Source organism: Cotesia typhae, unplaced genomic scaffold (genome assembly GCF_013202065.1).
Source record: "Cotesia typhae breed Kobodo isofemale line unplaced genomic scaffold, CoteBio_Ctyphae contig_11, whole genome shotgun sequence".
Taxonomy (NCBI): domain Eukaryota; kingdom Metazoa; phylum Arthropoda; class Insecta; order Hymenoptera; family Braconidae; genus Cotesia; species Cotesia typhae.
Genome location: NW_027423711.1, coordinates 226,273 through 251,483, shown reverse-complemented (window position 1 = coordinate 251,483; position 25,211 = coordinate 226,273). Strand labels below are relative to the sequence as shown.

The following is a 25,211-nucleotide window of genomic DNA, read 5'->3' as shown; positions in this document are numbered from 1 at the left end:
CTAGTTATGCCCCTTAATGAAATGGGACAACTTTTATTTATCTGAAAATTCTGCAGACTGAAGTTTCATAATTTATTATTTAAATATTTACCAAAACAATGATTTACAATAATATAGAGTAACTCAGTTAAACTTTCTTATTTTGTAATTTAATAATGTATTTTAACTACAATTTAAACTCAGTTGTTACAACTGATAAAAATACTAAGTTATTCAAATAATCAGCAATCAAACTTTAGATAAAAAAAATTTGTACTTTGTAAAATTTATAAATTGTTTATTCAGCTACTGGAATCATTAAGCTGTATTATTATAAACTTTAAAAATTTGTTTAACTATTTTCAATTCACAAAAAAAAAAAAAAAAAAAAAGCATTCGATACAACACAAAATGACAGATTAGAAGAACATTTAAATATACAATACATACATTACAAACCAATGAAAGCACAAAAAATATGAGCAATATTTTGGTTAATAATATTCAAGTAAAAAGAAATTGGTACCAACGCAACAAGTCGACAAATATTTAAATCTATGTGTTGACAAAATATATTAAAATTATTTATAAAAATATACTTGAATGAAGGTTTGTCGAGAATATTTAACAATTTTATTTGTATATTATAACAACTGGTAAATTAATGTATCCCTGCAAAAAAAAAGTTGTTGAGTAATCCTCAATAAGTATCACGTTTTAACCAAGTAATTTACAACATAAAATATTCATTTTTACATTAATATTTGATTTACCACTTCTTGAAAGATTTAATTGTATCTAGATAACCTATGGTGCGTACGTAATAAATTAAATTAATCAATAAAATAGACTCTGTCAATCATTGCATATTCAATAGCTAATCTTGAAATAAATATTTTCGGTCATATACCCATATAACTACAAAAAATAAATGCTCCACAGATACTTAAAATAATTAATAATGTCACCAACCAAAACGGCAACGCATCTGAAACACAACAAAAATATATTTATATTTCTCATGAATTAAAAAAAAGTTTAAGAAATCCAAAAGTTCACGACTCATAATGCTCATTTAATTATGAATTATTATTAAAATGAAGAATGTGAAAAAAAATATATAACACAGCTAAAATAGCATGATAATGCGCACAATATATATAGATATACATCCTTCTGATTTTTGTTTTATGTTATTAATTGTAAATAAACGACACTGAATTATCTAGCCATTTGCATTCTTTCAAAGAATTAAAAAAAAAAATTTAACTAAATTAATTCATTTTTTTGCAAGTTACAGTGTTTCCGGAATTTCATACATGACGGACAGGAAAATTTTTTGACCTCTTTTGATGTTTTTTTCCGTTTCTATTGCACTAAATAAATTTTTAAAAAGTATCGAATTAATCTCCATTAAATAATCTTGATAATAGTATGAAAAATATCTTAATTCCAACTAACAAGGCTATAATAATAAAAATAGTCCCCGAAATGAGGCGAAAAAAATTTTTCGATCGTAAAGCACTCTCTGATGCTTCGCATCATGAGTCGTGCAATAGATTAACTGATAGTATAATTTAAAACACTTACGTCTGAAAGGAATGCTATGAATACAAATTCTGTTATCAACAGAAATACTAACAACAGCAGTTTCTGAATTACTCGTTATTGATGGACCATCCAATGTAGTAGGAAAAATTCTAAACCCGTAACAAACATACTGTGAGCACCCGATACATGTAAAACTTTTTGTAAACTAAAGGCAATATAAATATCGATACTGCCAGAGAACATTGTACCAACTGCGACAAATTTTCCATCATCTGAGACAGCAATTGCCGATAATGTTTCTTTATAAGGCGCTGATTTAATTATTGTACTCTGGTCAACATCCCACAATTGAAGAAAACTGGGAAGTTTAGATAATGTTGCATTTGAGAGCATATATAATTGTATTGTAGATTTTTTTTCATTGGGAATTTTAAATCTGAGTCTTTTAAACAAATATTTTGCACCATTAGGTGGAACCCACGAAAGTTCTTTATACTTTTTACCCTCAACAACGTTCCAAACAAACGCTCGGTTATCCTTAGCAATAGTTGCAACAAATGTACCATTTATATTGAAATCTATATCATCAACTTCTTTAGTGTGAGCTTTTAAATCATACATCTTCTCCAATTGAGGGAATTTCCATAATCGTATAACGCCATCCAATCCTCCAGTTGCCATCACTTTGCCATTAGAACTTACTCTAACTATTCTTTGCAATGGCTCTGGTTCGCTGAAAATTACAGAGCATATTTTAATCAATTAAGAATAATTTTTGATTTTATGAAAAATTCTACCTAAAATCCGTTTGAATACTTGTAGAAGGCTTAAGAATTAATTGTAATTTTTTGTGTTTTATACTAGAATTACTGTCACGTAAGTTCTCAACTTTTTCTGTGTTCGAATTGGAGCTAGAATTTCCTTTTTTCTCATTTAATTTTCGTTGCCGTAAGCTATTGTCTTTCTCTTTGAAATTGGAATTTGCTCCTGCAACAACTTCACCATTTTCAACTGCCACAACTCTTGGAACAACATTATATAATTGACAATGACTTTCTTGACCAGCTACCAGCCAGGTCTTTTTACTATTGTTAAATGAGGCACAATTCATGACAACACTAGGCCCTGTTTCATGTCTGGTAACTTCTTCAGCAATAAAATTTGAACCATCATGAGACAATTCAAATATTTCCTATAACAAAATTTAGGATTATAAATATTAAATAAATAACAGTACAATGATAAGTAAAATGTGTAAATGTAATGATACTGAAATTGCGAGACATCTGATCATTTTTAGAATTTTTTTAACAAACAAATTATAGCAAGAAAATTTGATTGAAAAATTTCATCTTTAGAAGTTCTAAAAAATTATAAATTAGATTTTTATAAATAATTTTCTGCCTAGTTTATTTTTTAAGCAAAATCAAAAAATTGTCAAGAGTCTGCTAACTTCAGCCTCATTAAATGTAAAATAAAAAATACATACAAAACCATTAGCTACTCCTGTTTTAGATGATCCTCCACCTCCTCCAACGAGAACGTGTCTATTAGTCAACATCTGAATTGTATAAAGAGGAAAGTTAACCCTGGCCAAAAGGCCTTCATTATTTCGTCTTGAAGGCATTTTAAAAACAACTTATTGACTATTTAACAACATCCACTTGATATTAACTTCTGTATGGACAATATCACCATTAAATAAAAATATTTGTTTCATTTATGATAAGTATGAGCCAAGGTTCCACGTTTCACATTGGCGCCTCATTCTCCTACACTACACACTCAGATAAATGTGTAAATTAATCAGATTTTATTAACTGTCAAACACTTAATGTATAATATATGTACATGTTAATACACACTTATCTCAATATATGTTAATGATACCTTACTTTTACTAAAAAATTTCTTTCAACTGATAATTAAATTTATATCAGGAAATCTACTATGACATTTGATGTTGATATTTATTCATCTGTTTTCTGTAATGCGACACTATAGAGAATAGAGATAATACTGAAGTTAGCGGTCAGCTGTCAATTTTAAAAATTTTTTAAAAAAATTAATTACAATAAAAAAATGCTTTTAAAAATGTTTACTTGTAATTTTTATTAATTTTCACATGTGAAACTTTTCAATTAATTTTTTTTAATAATTTAATTGCTATAAAATTCCAAAAAAATTTTTAATATCTGTTAACTTCAGTGTTATGAATAAAGACGGAAACTATACATAAAAGAAACTGAACTTTATCTACCAGGTGTCGCTTAAGTACGGGACAGTCATTCTATTGAAACTGTTTGAAGAGTTTTGACCACATGGTTTTCAGTTTGTGTAGGTTAAAAACGACTAACCCAAAAATCATATTTTTTTAATAAATAAAAATTTGTTAAGTGTCTGACATTTATTTGTGTTAATAATAAAGAAATTATTTTTGTATTCAAAAACTTTTATTTTCATTTATATGTGATATTAAAGTACGAGTATAAGTACTAATATTGTAGTCAATTTTATTAATTGATTGTCTTTTTACAACACAGGTAAATTAGATTTTTTTAATTAAAATTTATTTACACATCATATTATTTGTTTTATTTATAAATAAAAAAAAATACGCAAGTAAATTGAAAAAAAAAAAAAAAATTGAATTCTTATAGGTTATTCCTGCAAATGACTCTGAGCTGAAGATTTAAATATTTTTTAAATAAAAATGAAGGCTATGAAAAAAATGGATGGTAAGCATAATATTTATATAAATAATATATTGATGAAAAAGTATGACACTGAAGTTGACAGATACTAAAAATTGTTTGAGAATTTTATAGCAATTAAATTATTATAAAAAAATTAAATTAAAAAGTTTCACATGTGAAAATTAATAAAAATCACAAATGAAAATTAATTTATCAGATAATAATTAATTTTAAAAATCTTTTTAACAAATAAATTATGACAAAAAAATGATATTTAGAAAATTAAAAAAGTGAGAAATGCAATTTTTCAGAAATAATTTTTCGGAGCAAATTTATTTATTAAAAAAATAAAAAAATTATAACAGAGACAGCTAACTTTAATGCCATAAATCACAAGTGAAAATTTTTGAAAAGCATTTTTTTGTTGTAATTAAAAATTTTTTTAATTTACAGCTGACGGCTAACTTCAGTGTTATGAAAAAGTAATTTTAATTCAAACTATTTAGCTTCTTTAATTTTATTTTATTCTAGGTCCCAGAAAAGATCGTAAACAATTGTCGTGGGCTTATCGAAATAAAAAAAAACAAGGAAAAGTTGTTAAAAAAGAATCAAACAATAATGTTCAAGTACAGAATAAAAAAGCCAGGATAATTGTTAGAAATTTATCATTTAAGGTAGTAATTGTTATTATAATTTTGAGTTCATTATTAGAGTTATTTTTTTTTTAATTCAAACTAACTATTTCTTTTATTTATAATATCTGCAGGTTACAGAGGATGACATTAGAAAATTTTATTCTCCTTTTGGAGAAATAGAACAAATAGATTTATTAAGAAAACCTGACGGTAAACTTGTAGGGTGTGGTTTTATCCAATTCAAAAGGCTAGAAGATGCATCGAAAGCTATTTTTAAAACAAATAAAAAAGAATTCCTTGGTTTGTCATTTTTTTTTCTTCTATATTCAATACTTAAAATCACTCAAGTATAGTATTCTTTATTATTTTATTCTTTAATTTTTAGGAAGACCAATAACCAGTACGTGGGCTATTGCAAAATCTAAATTCGTTGAGAAACTTCAACAAAATGAAAATAACAATGAAAAAGATCAAGAAACTCCTAAAACTGCAGATGAACCAAGTGCAGATAATGATGATTTCATTAAATTGGATGATTCTGATAAAACTGAATCGAGTTTTAAAAAACCGATGAAAATTAGAAAAAAATTAACGCCTGAAGAGAGAAAAGAATTAAAATTAAAACAAAGAATAAAACGATCAAGAATCGTTGTGAGAAATTTAGCATTTAAAGTAAGTTCTTTTTTATTAATTATATTTAATATTAAATTCAAATTGTGAAAAAAAAAATTTATTAAATTTATTAAATTTTTAGGTTGATGAAAATACAATTAAAGAACATTTTCAACAATATGGTACTATTGAGGAAATCAACATGTTGAAAAAAGATGGGAAATTTACTGGTTGTGCTTTCATACAATTTGATCATGTTCAAAGTGCTAGAAAAGCTGTTTTTCATGCTAACATGAAACCCATTTGCGATAGGCCAGTTGTTGTAGATTTAGCATTAGCTAAATCGAAATTTCAAAAAAAGTCTGAGATAAAAGAAGAACCTAAGGATATTAAAGAAGAAGTTGAAGAAATTGATGATGGTGAAGACACTAAAGAAAGAGATAGCGTTCCTAATGAAAATGTTTTAACTGATGATAAAAATGAAGATGAAGATAATGATGATGATGACAACGACGATGATGATGATGATGATGATGAAGATGAAGATGACGAAGAAACAGATAATGATAATGATTATGACATAAAAAGTGAAGAAGATGAAGACCACAATAAAAATAGTATAAAAAAAGAAGATGAAGAATCTGAAAAACCACGACCTCGTGTACTTTCTCATGATATTACTGAGGGTAAAACTGTTTTCCTAAAGAACGTTCCATTTTCCGTGAAAAATGATGAATTACGAAAGTGTATGGAACAGTTTGGTCCAGTGTATTATGCACTAGTTTGTATAGATTCTTTGACAGAACATTCTAAAGGCACAGCATTTGTCAAATTTGTCAATGTTGAAGATGCAGAAAAATGCTTATCAGCTGGCACAGAGTTACGTTTACACAATCAAGTACTTGATCCTCACCGAGCTTTAGATCGAAATGAACTAGCTAACGGAAATTCATCGAAATCTAAAAAAATTAAAGATTCTAGAAATTTATATTTAGTAAAAGAAGGTGTTATTATGGCTGGTAGTCCAGCAGCACAGGGTGTTTCTGCAGCAGATATGAAAAAACGTTTAGAATTAGAGCAATGGAAATCTCAAATGCTCCGTAATTTAACTATGTTTGTATCAAGAGTAAGATTAATTGTGCACAACTTACCTCCGAATCTCGAAGATTCAACTCTTAGAACAATATTTCTGAAACATGCTGGACCTAAAGCATTTATAACTGAAGCGAGAATAATGCGTCATCTTAACAATAAAAACAGCGAGATCAATGGAACGTCGAAAGGATTTGCATTTGTAGCTTTTACAAAACATGAAGATGCTTTAAAAGCACTTCGGATGATTAATAATAATCCAAACATATTTTCAAAATCAAAGGTAATTATTTTATTCATTTACAAATTTAATAATTTCTTACTTTCATACCATTAAGTCTTTAAAAATTGCTTAATTATAAATTTTTATTTGATTTCAGAGACCTATTGTTGCTTTTTCAATTGAAAGCAAAGCAATTCTTAATGCAAAAGAACGTCGAATTAAAAGTAGCCGGGAAAAAAATCCTTTGTGGAAAAACAACAAGCGAGATAATGATGATAAATCTTCGGATCCTCCAGTTAAACGTTTCAAATATAACAATGAGGGAAAATCTGAGGACGAGGATGCACAGAAATTTTCCGGCATTAATAGTAAACCTGGAGCACCTTTAAAATTACGGGCTAAATTTAAATTGAAAGAACAAGCTCTTCGTCACCGCGAACAATTAAAAACGGAGAAGAAAAATAAAAAAGCTCAGCGGAGAATTAAAGAAATAAAAACAAATGAAAAATTATCTCGTAAGGAAGTAAAGGTAAATATTTTTTGTTATTAAATATAAATAATATAATGTATTAATTAAACAATATTTTTTTAGCCCAAAATAGGACTGAAGAAACCAACTATTGATGAAGCCAATTTAAATAAACTTATCAATAATTATAAAGATAAATTGACATCGATACCACAAAATAAATCGAAGTGGTATGATTCGTAATGAAAAAAAAATGTATATCTACACTTCGGTGTATGTATGTATATATATATTTAATTATCTAAATAAAATTGCTTAATTTTAAATATCTATCTAATCTAGAACGATTTTTTCGCAATAATTCTTTTTATACCACACAATATTTTTCCTCTGAAGGTTGATTTTTTTATTATTTTAAAAAAGTTAGTACTGTGTTTAGAAAATAAAATAATAAATTAAAAACGATTAATTATAAAACAAAAAAATCAATTAATATAATAAATAGTTCACATTTAATTTTTTAATTTATATAATTATGTCATTTCTATTTGGATATTTAAATAAATTAATTTCTAGTACATTTTTCGAGTTTGAATAAATGATAAAAAAAAAACAATAAACTTCAATTTCACGATGATTTTTTCATTAAATTATATTCGTTACATAGTTATTTATAAAAAGTTATTATAAATTTTGTAATAGCAATTCGATATATTCGCTTTAATGCTGTAAAAATTTATTTCAGTAAAAATGTGTACTATAACTTTTTGAAGCCATGAAAAGTTAAAAAAAAAAAAAAAAACTTAATTTACTTTTAAAAATATTTATCGTAAACGATGAGCCATACTAAATAATTACATTAATTCCATAGAATTATAAAAATAATCTTTTAATTATTTCATATCATTTAATTCACATACCTATTCAATGCTGATTCAAAAAATTAAAATTATCTGAAAACTATTTTTTTCTTATCTATAATTTGAAGAATATCGTAACAAAGGTTGATAAAAATACTGTCAAATACTTGTTTAAAGCTTTCAAATAAGAAATTAAATTTATAAAATGTTCCAGTTTAATTTAGCTGCAAACTTAACTACATAATCTCTATAACTTCCATACAATAAGCTATAAATTGATGTTTTTTTCGCTGTAATCAAAAGTTGAAAAAACATTGTTGTTAAAATGAATAGTGTGTTCACTTTTAATTGCTTTTAAAATATACGATAATTTAAAATGGTATTTCATAACTAGATATGCTACCTAACTAGACTCACATTAATTTTCAGTTATCAGAAACATCATGTCAAAAATACCAATATTTTTACTTCTAGTTTTATTAATTGAAAAAAATAAAATTTTTATAAAAAGTTTATCTGTAAACAGTAATTGTGACGTAATCAGTTTTACACGTAATTTTACAAAAATATCCAATGAATTATTATCATCCGATGCGTTTCTCAATAGTGATTTTGAAACAAGAATAAGAATTATTTCTGAAAAAATGAGATATTCCTATGAAAAATTATCAGAAATATCTTCGAGTAATTTAGCCAAAATTGTAAATACATTTCAACGCAGCTTCCCTCAACAAGGTCAACTTGAGGAAGCGTTTAGTCAATTTTATGAATATGTTGAACGAATCGATGCGTTACACAAGCATTATAAACACTATAAAATATCGGATCAATTAACTGGTTTTCAAAGTCCTTATCATTCAAGTACACTAAATGATTTTTTTCAAGCTCTTGGTTCTCATGGAACCGGAGGAACTCAAGACATTCTTGATAAAATTTATCATATTATGGTACCTTCAGCATCTGATTCCATACGTTTAGGAATTTTTCAACTCATGACTGAACAAAGAAAAGTAAGTTTTTAAATATTTTGTTATCAAAAATGTATTGATGACATCTATCGTATCTATTTAGTGTACATCTATTTATTGTTTACTGCTATGACATGATTCAAACCAAAGAAACAATAATTCTCGACCCGAATGTAAAAAGGGCGCATATTAATTTACACGCCCTTTTGGCTTTGCAGTGCCAAATTTTTTTAATATATAAATTTTTTTTTACTAATCGCTTTATTAACACTTTCTAAGCCTAAAAATAAAAAAAAATAAATTTCCAAAGCCAAAAGGGCATATTTTAACTTATACACCCTTTTAGCTTTAGGACATTAAAAATTTAGTGACCTAAAGCCAAAAAGGCGCATAATTTTTTTTTACTATTGCTTTGCATTGTGATTTATATGTTACTAATTTTGCTGCAGAATTGAAAATATATATTGATTTTTAAATTACAAATAAGGTAAAAGGCCCAGTTGTTGATACTCGCCTAATTATTTGACACTTGCAATTTTATTCTAATTTAAAAAATTAAATGTTTTAAAAAAACCAAGTTTCTTAAAATTTATAATTCAAAATTTATATTTATTCATTTATTAGAGTTGATTTGTTTTTTTTTTTTTTTTAATTAAAATAAAATTGCAAGTGGCAATAACTGAGTCTTTTACCTTAGGGTATTTTTAAGGTTTCAGGCGTCTTGATCCCCAGATAAAATATCCCTGAACTAAATATCTCCAAGACAAAAAATCCCCGACAAGTTATCCTTCAAATTCGTTATAGTTATTAAAAATTATTAAAAATCACAATGATAAAAGGGCACAACACGGTAACAAGTGTATGTGTTGGTCTGATGTCGAATAAACACACAAAAACTCTGTTAAAAGAGCGCAAAACTATTACCCTTGTTTGTGTATGAATAAATATACACAAAAACCATGATTATAAAGTTAAATGAAATTTATCGAAAATTTTTTTTGCCATAATTTGTAAAAAAATTAAAAAAGTCATTACAAAGTATAGTTTATTAATTTAAAAATCTTTAAAATTTATTCATTGACTTTATTTCATTTAAATTGTGATTTATTTTGTAATAAGTATTATATTAGTCATTAAATGATATTACATAGTTAATGTTATATCTAGTGTTGTAAGTGTTCTCAATTTTATATATTGATACAAACGAGAAAATTGTTTAAATAAATTAATTATTTCATTATTAATATTTGGTGGTTCATCGTTTTATTTAAAAATTCCGGCTATTTAGGATTAATTGTCGGGGACATTTTGTCGGGGGATCAAAAATCATGGAACTATTTTTAAGGGTTGTTATTACAAATTCTGTTTATAATTTTAATTGAAAAAGAAAAAAAAACAGTTGCGATATCTAACATGGTTGCTGAGTCAGAGGCGTGAAACTCAACAATATTAAATGATCTGGATTTATTTTTTATAGTTAAATTTTATATTTCAGAGCAAAATTAAAAATTATTTTATACGCCCTTTTGGCTTTAGGCTAAACTTTCTCTAAAGCCAAAAGGGTGTATGTTGTGAGATATGCCCTTTTGGCATTATTAAATTGAAAAATTTTTTTTGACAAAACTTTGTTTTGAGCAGTTCTTAGTTGAATGGCGAAAAAAATTTTTTATACGCCCTTTTGGCGTAAAACCCTATCTAGCTGCTGTAATAAGCCCTTTTGGCACTTGGATCGCGAATCGTTTTATTAACAATATTTTTCGGGCCACATTAATAATAATGAATCAATAATATAACATTTTTTTAATCAATTAAAATTATTCGATGATACCTTTAAAAATGTTAAATCCAATTTAAAATTATTTACACATTTACAGGCATCTCTTCCTCGAAATTTATGTAACACGGAAAATTCATTTTTTCATCAGCTCAATGAATTATACGATATTCTTTTCCACATCGAAACTATGGGATATGTTGCTATGGCTTATAGTTTTATGCTATTCGGTAAAAAAGATAAAAGTGAGTAATTAATTTTATAAATTTAAAAAGTTTTTAACTACCAGCTTTTTTTAACAATAATCTTGAAACAGTTAGTTTGTTTCATTGTTGCTAATCCATTAAATATTTTTCTTATTAATTTTTAGCATCATATAAATCAGAAATACAAAAAATTGCTCTGGCATATGCTAAAAGAATAATAAAATATTTAAATGTAGTACAAAAAGAAATGAAAGTTGCATCAAGAGAGATTTATCGTTGTGATCCACCACATCATATTCTAAGTACTAAATTGATATAGAAAAAATGAATAATTTTTTATTGGATATTAATTTATAACTATTTGATTTTCTAGATGAAACATTCATCGAATTTAGTCATCTTTTTCAAAAAATTCTTATCAACGAAGTTCAAATAACACCATCTAAAACATGTTCAACAAGTTGTGGTCAAATTAATGCTAATAAAATTAATCGATGTTATACCTGGAAATCTTCATCTAAATTAAACATTTACTGTCCGAAGCGGTATTGTCGCGGAATTATACGGAATTGTTCTTGGGTTGGAACATCGACAGTATGTGAGTTTGTAAGTGTTTTTTGTTATTTTTAAAATATTTTTGATTAAATTTCTGTAGAGATTTGCCTATTGTGAAGGTACTCATGTTGAAATTTACATGAAATTAAAGTTAGCTGTCACTTGATAAGTTTTTAATTTTCTTTAACAAAAAAATTTGTTCTAAAAATTATTTTAAAAAAATTGCATTTTTAATTTATTTAAATTTCTACAAGTCCATTTTTTTAATAATTTTTTTTTTGCTATAATTTATTTGTTAAAGAAAATTAAAATAGTTGTGAAGTAAAAGCTAAATTTAATGTCATGAAATTTACATAAAATTTCATGAAAATCAAAAGTTTTCAAGACTTTTCCATATAACTTTAAAACTATAATTGATAATTGAATTCTTTCAATTATATCTGTTATAGTAGAAGAGTCATTGTTTTTACCAGTGTTATAACTTTTCTTTTTTTTTTTAAGGCTAATAATTAAATATGATTAAAAAAAATGATACGCCCTTTTGGTTTTAGAATTTTTTTGTCTTAGAGCCAAAAGAGCGTATACAAAAAAAATTTTTTTATTCACTTTTCTTATAGATTTAAATATTGTTAACATTTTTAGATGAGTTAGAGTGAAAAAAAAAATTTTTTATACGCCGTTTTGGCCCTGCGGAGTCAAAAAGGCGTAGATGTTGAGATGCGCCCTTTTGGCATCAGTATACATGGTGAAAAGAAAACTTGAAAAATTACATTATAAATAGTAAAAAGTGTCCCGTCGTATTCAAAACTAGAAAAATTACAGTTCGAAACAATATTTTTGTAATTGAAACTTTAAATGTTAATTTTCAAAGCTTTCGATGTAAATATTACATTTTACAATGTAATTTTTATAACATCTGTAATACTTACAATCTGAAACTGTAATTTTTCCAGTTTTCATCACGAAGCGCCACGTTACATTACATACTGTAATTTTTCTATTTTTCTTTTTTCCGTGTAACGCGATATAATTTCTTTTAAATTTATAAATTTTAAGAGCGCTCTAAAGTTAGCGTATCAATATAACGTGCGAAAGTTGAAAAATCTACCTTTTCATATCGGGTGTGGCCAAAAGGTGATTTTTAATGATTAAAATTTAAGTAATCAAAAAATTGAATTACTTTTTGTAGCCTAATGAATCTCCGAGGCGTTATCAATGGATTTCTACTGAAAACGGTCAATATGGACCAAGGGAGAGATGTTTAGGAACAGAGTTAAGGGTTGAGCAAACAATGAGTGGTCTATATCGATGCGATAATTGTCTATGTCAATGTGTAGAAGAACGAGCTGATGCAACTTCACTTCGTGCGATAAGTTTAAGACCTCAATTTTCCGATTATTCAAACAATATGTATTTTACATAAAAATAATTTATCTGAAAAATCTATAAAAATAATATTTATTCTTCTTTTTATCATGAGACAATAATCTTGTTCTTTTTTTTTTTTTTTTTTTTTTTTTTTTTTTTTTTTTTCAGGGTAGTTACAGGCGTCCGATTAGTTGAAAAAGACAAACTGATTCATATTCAAATACAACAAGGACAACTTATTAAAGACGGTCAAATAAATCGCTCAACTACTGAATGGGTTGAATTAGAAAATTTCAAATATGATGAATCGAAAAATGGATTTTATAAAGTAGGAAAAAATGGTTCATCGCCTTTAGAAGAAGGAATAGATTATGCCTTTATTGGTTCGAAAGTAAACAAATTATTCCTCGACGACGTAACAGGACCTGTAGAAACTCTAGTCACTGGAGTTAGATTTAATCATTCCTTTCCGCAATGGCCTGGGGAACTTAATACGAGTCCGATCGAAATAGAAATTTATATTTCACACTTTCTTTATGAAGCTGGTAAACTTAACACAGGCACATTTGAATCAATATGGGTAACGTCAAAAAATATGCCTAATCCACCGGCTTCGTACAGTCGAGACAGGTAGTTTTATTATCAATATCTGGTACAAAATTGAATTTTTAAATACAGCTTATTTAATTAATTCTTATAGAAAGGAAATAAAATTGAAAATGCCGGATAATCCGACCAAATCATATGAAAATTATCCAAATATTGACAGCAATTACGTCATAGTATTTCGTCAAACAGACATCTGGAAAGATGCTGGTCAAACTACAATTCCTTTATTTGATCTTCAACCAGTTGTTTCACCAATCAGGCCTTTAGATGGTATTGGTATTATTCATCGAAATGACGATGGCAATGGAGGTTTCATTAGCTTAAAAATATTCACTATAAACTGTACTCTACATCTTAGAGTTATAGACAGAGCAGACACACTGCTTCATAAAACTGCTTCAAACGATCAATTTATTGAGCAAATTTTGAAATTTTACGAGAAAAAGTATTTGGATTAAAATACAGATGAAAAACTACATAAGTCTACGAATAATTTGATTTTTCACTGGATTTAATCAAACTTGGATGTAAAAATGAAAAATCTCTCAGTTTTTAATCGTAGTTAAGATTTAAAAAAATTGCCGTTTATTTTCTTAATAATTTCTCAAGAAATTTTTTATAAAGTTTAATATTTAAAAATTTTTTTTAAAATTATATTCTCTTATAACGATTTATTCTCGAGTATATTTTTGTTAGACTGCTGTGCTCTTTTGAAATGACAAGACAGCATTTCTGAATACAACGGAAATCCAGCCAATGAGTTATAAAACTCCGAAACCAGAGAATTAGTCTCTATAAACTCCGCTAGCGCACTGGCCTTCTCATTCAACAAATCAAAATAGCAAAAGCTACTCGTCTGATTGATTTTTTTAACTTCTTTTTTACATTCATTGAAAAATTTTTGTTCTGTCGGTCCGCGACTGATCCAGGCATTTAATTCTTCATTTACAAATAACTTGGCAGCTTTCAATTTAAGAATATGTTTTTCAATTAACTGCTTCAAATATTTATCACAATTTTTTTTTTCATAAATGCAAGAAAGATTAATATCTGCGCCTAAATTTAACACTGTAGTTAATAATAATATTCCCCCTCGAAATCCATACTTAACTGCAATGTCAATAATAGACATGCGTTCAGATTGCACTGTAGCAATATCGTTTATATTAGCGCCTTTTTTTATCAATATTTTTATAATTTCTATTAAATTATTTTCAGTAGCCTGAAGTATCGGAGTCAAATTACGATCAGAGGAACTAATATTCATTTTTGCATTCACATCAATATCACGATCTAATAAACGTTTGATAATCTCCTCACTGCCTGACTTAATTGCCACGTGTAACACCGATGTTCCGTCCTTTAGCCGGACATTCACATTAGCACCTTTATTTAATAATAAGTCTACCATTTCAACGTTCTCATTTCTTATCGCATGATACAATGGAGTCCCTCCGTAATACAACCATTCTTTTGAATTATGATGATAATAATCCACAAAAGCCCCATGGTTCAGTAATAATTTAAACATTTCAATATTATTTAATCTTGCGGCGATTTCCAAGGCACTTTCACTCTTCTCTGTTTTGATATCGACGTCAACTTTCATAATATCCAAAAAATATTCTGTCATCTCTATTAAATTTTTATAAACAGCTATGTGAAACGGTTGCATTTTATCAGAATAATTTATTTTATCTGTACCATAGATATCATGCTTTACATTTTTTTCATTCAATATTTTGACAATGTTTAGATTATTCTTTGAAACTGCAATATGAAGTGGCGTTAAATTTTCATTCGTTTCAGCATTAACGTTGCAATCATCAAAGTTCAATAAAAATTTTACCATGTTTTCATCATTTTCTTCAACTGCAATATGTAATGCATTTTTACTACAAGGTTTTGCATTTAAATCCGCACCATTATCTATTAAATACTTAATCATAGATTTATTTTTATTCATAACAGCTAAAATCAGAGGAGTTTCTCTACAATGGTTTCCACTATTTACCCTTATATATTCTTGAAATAAAAAAGCTTTCAACTGATCATCAATTTCAATAGGTGGTTGTGAAAAAATATTTGATACTTTTTTAAAAAAATCTTTGCTGTCAGGTCGATAACTGTTTCCAATTAAATGATTTATTAAATAAAAATTTTTACGTTCAAATGCGTGGTTCAAAACAGTTTCATAATTTGGTATCAATTTATTGACATCTATTCGAGTTGATAAAAGTAATTTAACAATGTCCAAATCATTTTCTTTCACTGCAATGTGTAATGGAGCTTCTACCCGGCCATCATGACTATGATAAGTCTTATTTGTAGCTGATATACTGGCTCCGTATTCTAATAAACTTTCGATAGCTGGCAGATACTTGTTTTTGACGGCTAATTGAAGCGCAGTATTTTTTTCCTTATCTAGTGCGTCGATATCAACTCCGGAGCTTAAAATTTTTTTAATCAAATTAATATCTTCAGCAATTATAGCCGTGTGAAGCGGAGGATCATTTTCTTCTGGTTGAGGTTCTGATTTTTCATTAACATAATTACTTAGTGTTGATAATTGACTTTCACTACTAGATAAACTATCATTAGATTCTGGATTTTCATCTAAATTACTTAGTATCGACGATTGACTGTGACTCCTGGGTGAACTGTGAATAGATTCTGATATTGATTCATCAAAACACATTCTTTTAGCCTGTCTCTCATCTTCAGACATTTTAAATAGCTGTTAAATAAATTTATAAAATTAAATAATAATTAATACTATCGTTTTTAGACTTCATATATATTATTTTGTATATTTACCTGATTGATAACACTTGAAAATCTAATAAAACAAAATTATGTCCACTTGATTGTTTCAATTTCATTAATAACACATCGTAAACATGTATCGACACGAAAAATTCTTATCTTATCTTCAGTTATCAAAAGTTAATATAACTATTCTTCGAGTAATAGTTTAATTGTTAAAATTAGTCCACAATACACCTTTGAAAAACTGAAAATTTTTTGAATCTTAATATTGTATTTTTTCTTCGATTTATTAAATTGTACAATACTAAGTATTTTTTTATTATAACGATTGACTCCCATAAATTTTTGGATTTCCTGCAAAAAAAAGATTTATTACATAAGTTTTAATTAGTGATTGAAATCAACTAATAAATACAACTAATTTTCAAAAGTTATTTATTTATTGATTCAAATAAAAATTAACATAAAACTGAAACATATCAAATCTATATTCTTATATTTAACCATCTACAACAAAATTGTCGGATAATTTTCCCAAACTTTTCAATAAATCATCATCGCTCAGATATCTAAGAATATGAATCACACAATCATAAGGCAAACCAATCAAAATATCTTCAAACATCCTTGCAGTACTCTCTAATAACTGTTTACGCCGCTGTCCTCTTTTTAAGTGACATCTAAGCATTTCAGCATACAACGGGAACTTGATCTTCAGTTGATCCAACTCTAACGCATTATTAATGGTTTCATTCTTTGAATACATGGCTACTCTATCAACATTATTACTCAGTAAATCATAATAACAAATAGTTAACTGGTAAAATTTTTCTTCTTTCATTTTTTTAACTTCTTTTCTACATTTTTTGTAAAATCGGTTTCCTTCCATCGCTCGACTAATCCAAGCATCAAATTTCTGATCAACAAATAATCTAGCGGCCTTTAATTTAAGTATATGCCGCTCAAGTATCTTCAACGTATTTTCAGGTAGTTTACTCACATTAATAGATGCATTATTAATATCTGCGCCTAAGTCTAATAACATTATCAAAAAATTGTTACCACGCTTAAGAGCAATGTCAATGGAAGATACACATTTACCTTTTATTATGGTCTTATCATTTATATTACAACCGTTTTCAATTAACGTCAAAACAATGTCCTTTACTTTCAGATGAATAGCCAGAAGTAGCGGAGACACATTACCATAAGGGTATATTTCTCTTTTACAATGTACATCGACACCAAGATCTAATACACGTTTTATTACCTCATTATTCTTTGAAGAAACCGCCAAATGCAATATCGTTGTTTTAGTGAATTTTTCCTCTTCAATACGAGCACCTCTGCTTAAAAGTAAATCCACCATCAGGAGGCTTCCAGGAGGTACCGCACGGTACAAAGGAGGATCTTCCTGATTAAATCCCTTATCGATGTACTCAGAGTAATAATTAATATTTGCTCCGCTATTAAGCAAAAGCTCAGCCATATCCACTTGATTAGCGTAAATAGCTACCCCTAATGCACTTTCACTATTCTCTGTTATCATATTAACATCAATATTAACCGTATCCAAAAAATACTTGGCTATCTCAACAAAATTTGCTTTGATAGCTATATGAAAAGCTTTTAGTACATGTTTAAACTTATCTGTACCATACTTATCATGCTGAAATATTTTATCAACTAGCTTCTGAACCATCTTTAAGTTGTTACTCGATGCAGCCACTTCGAGCGGCGTGAGAGAATATATATTTTCTTTGAAATTGAAATCACAATCCTCTTTTTTTAACAAGAGCTCCACAATATCTTCATCGTTAATATGAATAGCTTCATGCAATGCCGTCCAACCATATTTATAACGATAGAAAGTGCTAGCATTAATTTCGGAACCGGCTTTTAATAAAAACTCAACCATATCCGAATTTCTATTTTTAACAGCTAGTAGCAAAGGTGTTCCATCACTTTTTGAATTTACCACGATGTATTTTTCAAATAATGAATCAATTATATTATCATTATAGCCCATCATTCGTAATTTTTGCCTAGAAAGTAGATTAAACGCTCTCCTTTTCAAATTATCGTCCTCATGAAGAGAAAATCCAACCAAACATTTAATAATTTTATAATTTCCACGTTTCAAAGCATGACTTAAAACTTTGTCATAATTTTTCATCAATTTATTTATGTCTACCTGGATTGTAAAAAGCATCTTAACAATGTCCAGGCGATCTTCTTCCACTGCAACGTGTAATGGAGTGTTGCCATGATTATTAATATATGGATAAGACCCACCTGTAGCTGATATACTAGCTCCGTACTCTAATAAACACTTGATACCAGGTAAATATTTGTTATTAATAGCCAAATGAAGTGCTGTAAGATTCCTCTCACCAGGTGCATCAATGTCAACTCCAGAATCTAATATTTCTTCATTTAAATTTATATCTGCAGCAGCAACGGCTTTGTGAAGAGGTGTATCTTCAAGTTCTTTTATTGGTTCCGGTGGTTCTGACCTCTCACTTTCAAGTTCAGAATCTCCAGTATAATCGGTCGAATTTTCTTGACTAGAAACGATTGAAACATCACCGTTACTTAATGATGATATTGAATCACTGTCATCCTCAGATAAGTTACCTGATTCTGAAATTGAGAAATCTAAACGTATTCTTTTAACTGGACAACTATATTCCGACATTTCAATTTTTTTACTTGTTTTTTTAATCTTCAAAATTTAATAATATTTCAATATTAATTTATAATTTATTTAATACGTTATAATGTGTACACTTACCGGTGACTTTTTTGATTAATTGATATCACTAACTTTAGCCCTGACTGATATAATTAATAAGTATGAACATGAATAAATATAGTTTAAAAAAACTAAAGAACACGCTTTTATAAATAATATCGAACTAAAAAGTGGAAAATAATTTTCAAAATAAACTCAAAAAAGTAGTATATAAAAAATACTAGCAGAACTGACAGAAAAGCGTGGGGCGCCTTGTGCCATAATTTTCATATATCGAGCGTATGAATATATGAAGTAGCGCATATGACTACTCATTTCCTTCAAACGATCCTCTCGGTTTAAGAAGGCCTCTTTGGAATTATTAAAACCTTCCAGTAGTTCAGTTTCCGAACGGTAAGGCATGTATTGAATAAGTAAACTGTAGAAAAAGTTTTCTGGATCTGATGCCGCTATAAAGTATGGTACCCTCACAACTGCGGGAACATTCCTCACAACCATTTTGCTCTTATCCAACAACGTGATAAATTGGCGACGTGTGTTTGGATGTTCCTCATACGCATCATGATCAATACTTTCTTCAGTCTCGCTTACTTTTTCGGATAGAATGGTTCAAACAACATTGCAAATTCTGTAAGGCTCATGTTCGGAAAATCATAGTCAGGATGTTGTAGCGGACGTTTTTCATATCTTTCAAAGATATTGCTATAATAGCCAGTTGCATGTCCGCTTTTGTCGAATTGCAACACCCTGTAACGCTGTTCTGGCTTTCTCGTGTTGAGAAAAATGCAGCTTCGCGAGCTGTCTCGTAATGGAATATGACAAAGCCGATACGCACATTCTGCAGCCGATACTTGTCGTTCATGAAGAATCTTCATACATATCTTGAACAGTTTACGGGAAATATCTGTCTCTTCACGTCGAATTTGCTGTATTGCTTGCGCAATTCCAGAATCTACACCTTCAGGTTCTGCTTTCGATAGGTACTTTGCTATGTAGTACGCTATCGCTTCATTTGACCCACACGGCTGAATATCCATATTGCCGGTCCACAATCTTAATAAATCTGGATGGTAGTTATTTACCCACGCATCTTCCTTTCGACGCTTAAGTAAACAAATTCTTCCTCCGTTACGAAGAAAATCCTCAGATGAATGAGACACAATCCGTGTTTCGTTACATACTTGACGTGGAAAGTTAAATCGGCATCTTACGGAAGTATTATTTTTTGTACAAGTATGTGTATGCCGATGAATTTGACATTTCAGAACTAGATCGTGGAGCTCTGGATCTTCTTCTTCTGTAGGCATTCTACAGCAACAGTTACGATCGAGAAGAAGTTTCCCTTCTTCTGAATCAAACTCTGGATGATTTTCAATCCAGATCACCATATGAAGGTGAGGACTGCCCCGATTCTGGAATTCGATACGCCACCAATGGTCTTTTACTTTGCCACCAAATACATCATCATTGTTTTTCATAAATTTCATTAGAGCATTTACTCTAATCATGAAATGTCGACTCAAAATTACTGGGTACTTTTCGATAAATCTTTGAGTCTCATAAATATCAAGCGTATTAGGATCAACGTCAGGTCTACCATCAGCTATCAACAAAGCTTTTCGTTGATCTAACCAATTAAGATCATTTGAGCTAAATGTTACAAAATATGTTGGAGCTCCTAGACATCTAATTTGAGCTAAGAGTTCGTTTAAAGCTGACCTCCAGTAAGCTGCAGAACCTCTTACATTTTTCATATACAGATGAATATCTTCGACTGCTCCTTCTTTGTTAACAATTTTCTTAGCACATGCTGATATAGTGCTTGTGATACGATAAAATTCAAAGAAGGATAAAGCATAAAATAGATAATCGTTGCGTTGAAATCTTGTATCACTTCCCAAAATTCTAAATTGAAAGTAGTCTAACGCAGTAATATTTACGGGCCTTTGCTCTTTGAAACCATTCTTTCCATAAGGAAACAAGAAAAACCAAGCAAATTCTTCTGCTTTTAGTTCATGTCCCACATTGACGATATTGTCTTTTGTTTTACGGGTGATCTCGTTGAGATTTTGTGAAACGTGTAGTTCATCTTCCACATTGGGTTGCATTACATCGATCGATGCCATTACTGATGTCTGCAGAGGAATTGTTAGATCAGTTATATCCGGTTGGCAAGTGATCGTTTCAGATGCTGACGGTAACTTCGCAATACTCTGTTGTGTTTCTGATTCCTCAGGACCATCATCTATATCAAAGACCTCAACGTCAATATAATCAAGAGTGTATTGCACATTTCTGCTACCTGTTGCACGTTTACAGATCCTTACCAACTCTTTTAAATTGTCGCATTCAATGATGCAAGCTTTTCCCATATTGTCATTCGCTCTAGATCCCTTTGGGCCACAAGCGTGTGAGTTGGTCAAGTAATATTTACCATCGGAGTGCATCACTCCGAACGATTGCCCACCTGTTATCAGTATGCCAGCACTATGTCCCTCAAACAGGTATTCCAGACCTTGATGAAGGGTGCGGCCAAAGTCTGCGCTATTATACTTATCACACAAGCTTCCATATATGTTTGGTTCATCCAAGAAAGTAATCTGAAATTTTTTGTCAAATACCATCAAATCGTCTTTGATCACACTGAAATTTCGCACAAGTAAGTAGCCATCAGCTTCAATAGGATATGCAGATAAACGTAACTCCGTTCGAGATCTTACTTCACTGTAAATTCGATCACCTGTTAACATGTTCAGATTAAGGGTGTTTGTCGACCAGCATTGTGGTATAAGAACACTAGCCCTTAAGATGTTTGACAATGCCATTGCACAGCATTGTACACCTGCATATCCTGATGTGAATATGGCATCGTTTCCTTGATGCCATGAAGCGCGTATAATTCTCGCAGACTCGTTGATGCTTATGTAAGCACTAGCCCCCTCAGGAGGTTCTTCTCTAGTCTCCACAGCAACTTCTGGCGGTGTTTCTTCTGCTCTTACGATATCATCGTCATTCATCACAACGTTATGATCAATAGTGACGTCTTTATAAAGTGGATTATTTGCGATTAACCAATTGAGGGCATCATATACTTTATTTCTCGATACTGAAAACTGTCGTGTTATGTTAATATTTTCAAGATGCTCAGTAATGACAACTATTCCAGCATCACTTGTAGATCTTGGTAACATCTTTGGAAGAGTTTCAGTAACTACGAAAACATCCTGAGCGAACAGTACTGCTTGACCTCGAAAACTATATTGACCAAATACACCACTAAGTTTTATAATTTTAACAAATGGTATAATGCGTGAAATAAGCCTCTGCTCGGCTTGTGATAACTCAGCAATCACTTCTGGAATAGAGCCTGGATCCAGATTATTCCAATAAGCTTTAGATGGTGCAAAATTTTTCTTTGAAGTCAAATGGACCTTACAACGATTACAAACTGTCAAGCAATTCTTTTGTTTTAGTTCGTCAGGCAGGTATCGAGCCACTTTGGTATCTACAGTCCACTTAGAAATTTGATGTTGATAGCACCGTTTAGTGCAAATTTCACAAGTCTTATCACAAAATGTATTAATAGATTGCTTAAAGCCCGTCAGACTTGCTCTACTTAATCTCCTTGACTCAGCATTTCGGTGCTGCATTTGCTGCAAACGAGCATCTCTAGTTTGGTCAGATTCTGAGGCTCGGATTTCAGTTGTGCGCTGACGCACTTGCTGCAAACGAGCTTCTCTAGTTTGATCAGATTCTGAGGCTCTGACTTCGGCTGCATGCTGACGCATTTGTCGCAAACGAGCTTCTCTAGCCCCTTTGATTGCTTGGCTCTATAATTTTTCATATAGAGCCTTCTTTTCTCTTTTCTCTTTTCTAATTCCTCGATTGAGAATCCCGCAACGCTTTTAACAGACTTTGATTTTCTTGTCTTTGTTGTTGTCTTATCAGACAACTTATTTCTTGTAACAGTATAGTCTTCAGTAGCCAAGTTGCCCACTACTAGAGAGCTGCAGTCGCTTGATGACGACGCCTGCGAGCCTGCTTTCTCACTCTGACCAAACGCCGATACTGGGACTCCGAATCCCTGCATCGTAAAATACTCACTTGTACCTGCCATGACGGCATATATATTATTAACCCAGAGTCTTTGCCAGATACTTCTGTTGCCCGCCGTCACCACGTGGAGGTGCCCTGGTTACAAGCACAAGCTACGAAATGTTAATATGTGCATCATGACAGTTGTGTACATCTGAGAACTAGCGGATCTCTCTGGGTGCCAAAATCAAGTATCCGCTAAGAGTCGCTTGACCCTTTACTGCAGTCGAGTCATAACGCTTTCCCATAGATAAAGCCAACGCAATATTAGTATACATCATAAATCATGATATTTGTGTATATCTGTGAACTAGCGGATCTCTCTGGGTGCCAGAATCAAGTATCCGCTAAGAGTCGCTTGACCCTTTACTGCAGTCGAGTCATGACTCTTTCCTATAAATACGGCCAACGGGAGAAACATATAATGCAATTAGGTCCAGTTACATAAACTTAAGCGGGGACGGATACTTCAGTAGTCGACTCTGGCAAGTTGTCGCTGTGGACTTAGTCCCACGGTGTGAATGACAGAATTTGGTCGCAGTGGGTGGAAGTGGGTGATCGTAGGTGGCAAAAATGTGAATAAATATATCTGTCCTTTTCTAATTTATAAGAACTTCTGGAAGGTTCTAGAAATTTCTGAAATGATCTAGAAAGCTTCCAAATCGTGTGCAACGGCTGAAATCGGTATAGAATGTTCTAGAAAAGTCTAGAAATTTCTGGAATGATCTAGAAAGATTCCAAATCGTGTGCAACGGCTGAAATCGGTATGGAATGTTCCAGAAAAGTCTAGAAATTTCTGGAATGATCTAGAAAGATTCCAAATCGTGTGCAACTGTTGAAATCGGTATGGAATGTTCCAGAAAAATCTAGAAATTTCTGGAATGATCTAGAAAGATTACAAATAGCTTCGAGATATAACTTCGGGATGGTCATCAGAGGATTCCGGGTTGATGTACGGGTTTATCTGTGCCATTCCCGATGAAAACCTACGGAGGAAAACACCTGGTTTCGAGATATAACTTCGGGATGGTCATCAGAGGATTCCGGGTTAATGTACGGGTTTATCTGTGCCATTTCCGATGAAAACCTACGGAGGAAAACACCTGGTTTCGAGATATAACTTCGGGATGGTCATCAGAGGATTCCGGGTTAATGTACGGGTTTATCTGTGCTATTTCCGATGAAAACCTGCGGAGGAAAACACCTGGTTTCGAGATATAACTTCGGGATGGTCATCAGAGGATTCCGGGTTAATGTACGGGTTTATCTGTGCCATTTCCGATGAAAACCTACGGAGGAAAACACCTGGTTTCGAGATATAACTTCGGGATGGTCATCAGAGGATTCCGGGTTAATGTACGGGTTTATCTGTGCTATTTCCGATGAAAACCTGCGGAGGAAAACACCTGGTTTCGAGATATAACTTCGGGATGGTCATCAGAGGATTCCGGGTTAATGTACGGGTTTATCTGTGCCATTTCCGATGAAAACCTACGGAGGAAAACACCTGGTTTCGAGATATAACTTCGGGATGGTCATCAGAGGATTCCGGGTTAATGTACGGGTTTATCTGTGCTATTTCCGATGAAAACCTGCGGAGGAAAACACCTGGTTTCGAGATATAACTTCGGGATGGTCATCAGAGGATTCCGGGTTAATGTACGGGTTTATCTGTGCCATTTCCGATGAAAACCTACGGAGGAAAACACCTGGTTTCGAGATATAACTTCGGGATGGTCATCAGAGGATGACTAGGAAGGTCATCACCTGGGTTCTAGGTTGATAATAATCAAAATTTAAATAATATCATTTAAAAATAGTGTGTTAAAAATAGATAATTTTTTATCTTGAAATTTTATTTATCTATTTTATTGAATTAAACTAATGAGTTTAATCCATAGAACCTGTTACGATTGACTGCTATGCCAAAAATGACCGATGTCCAGTGTGGCCAGAACGTGCTCTTTTCTTACCCCCACTTTGTAGGACACTCTC

The 25,211-nt window shown here is 30.4% G+C and overlaps 3 protein-coding genes across 3 annotated transcripts; 2 read left to right on the top strand and 1 right to left on the bottom strand.

The window, feature by feature from the left end:
- Window positions 1–841: 841 nt before the first annotated feature.
- LOC141538581 (guanine nucleotide-exchange factor SEC12) lies at window positions 842–3,506 on the bottom strand. The gene is given in 5 exon segments (XM_074260154.1): window positions 842–967; window positions 1,570–1,674; window positions 1,677–2,263; window positions 2,328–2,722; window positions 3,020–3,506. Coding segments are annotated over 5 exon segments (1,311 nt in total). The 5' UTR covers window positions 3,158–3,506; the 3' UTR covers window positions 842–881.
- Window positions 3,507–3,821: 315 nt separating this feature from the next.
- LOC141536343 (RNA-binding protein 28) lies at window positions 3,822–7,607 on the top strand. Its single transcript, XM_074256846.1, has 8 exons — window positions 3,822–4,073; window positions 4,191–4,268; window positions 4,758–4,900; window positions 4,993–5,161; window positions 5,247–5,533; window positions 5,616–6,848; window positions 6,946–7,317; window positions 7,381–7,607. The coding sequence occupies exons 2-8, from the start codon at window positions 4,244–4,246 to the stop codon at window positions 7,498–7,500; spliced, it is 2,349 nt and encodes a 782-aa protein (XP_074112947.1). The 5' UTR covers window positions 3,822–4,073; window positions 4,191–4,243; the 3' UTR covers window positions 7,501–7,607.
- Window positions 7,456–14,063, top strand: LOC141526457 (uncharacterized). The gene is made up of 8 exons (XM_074241494.1): window positions 7,456–7,534; window positions 9,003–9,127; window positions 10,960–11,104; window positions 11,230–11,367; window positions 11,439–11,671; window positions 12,810–13,030; window positions 13,157–13,618; window positions 13,689–14,063. Exons 2-8 carry the CDS (start codon window positions 9,062–9,064, stop codon window positions 14,053–14,055), a joined length of 1,632 nt encoding a protein of 543 aa, XP_074097595.1. The 5' UTR covers window positions 7,456–7,534; window positions 9,003–9,061; the 3' UTR covers window positions 14,056–14,063.
- Window positions 14,064–25,211: the final 11,148 nt, after the last annotated feature.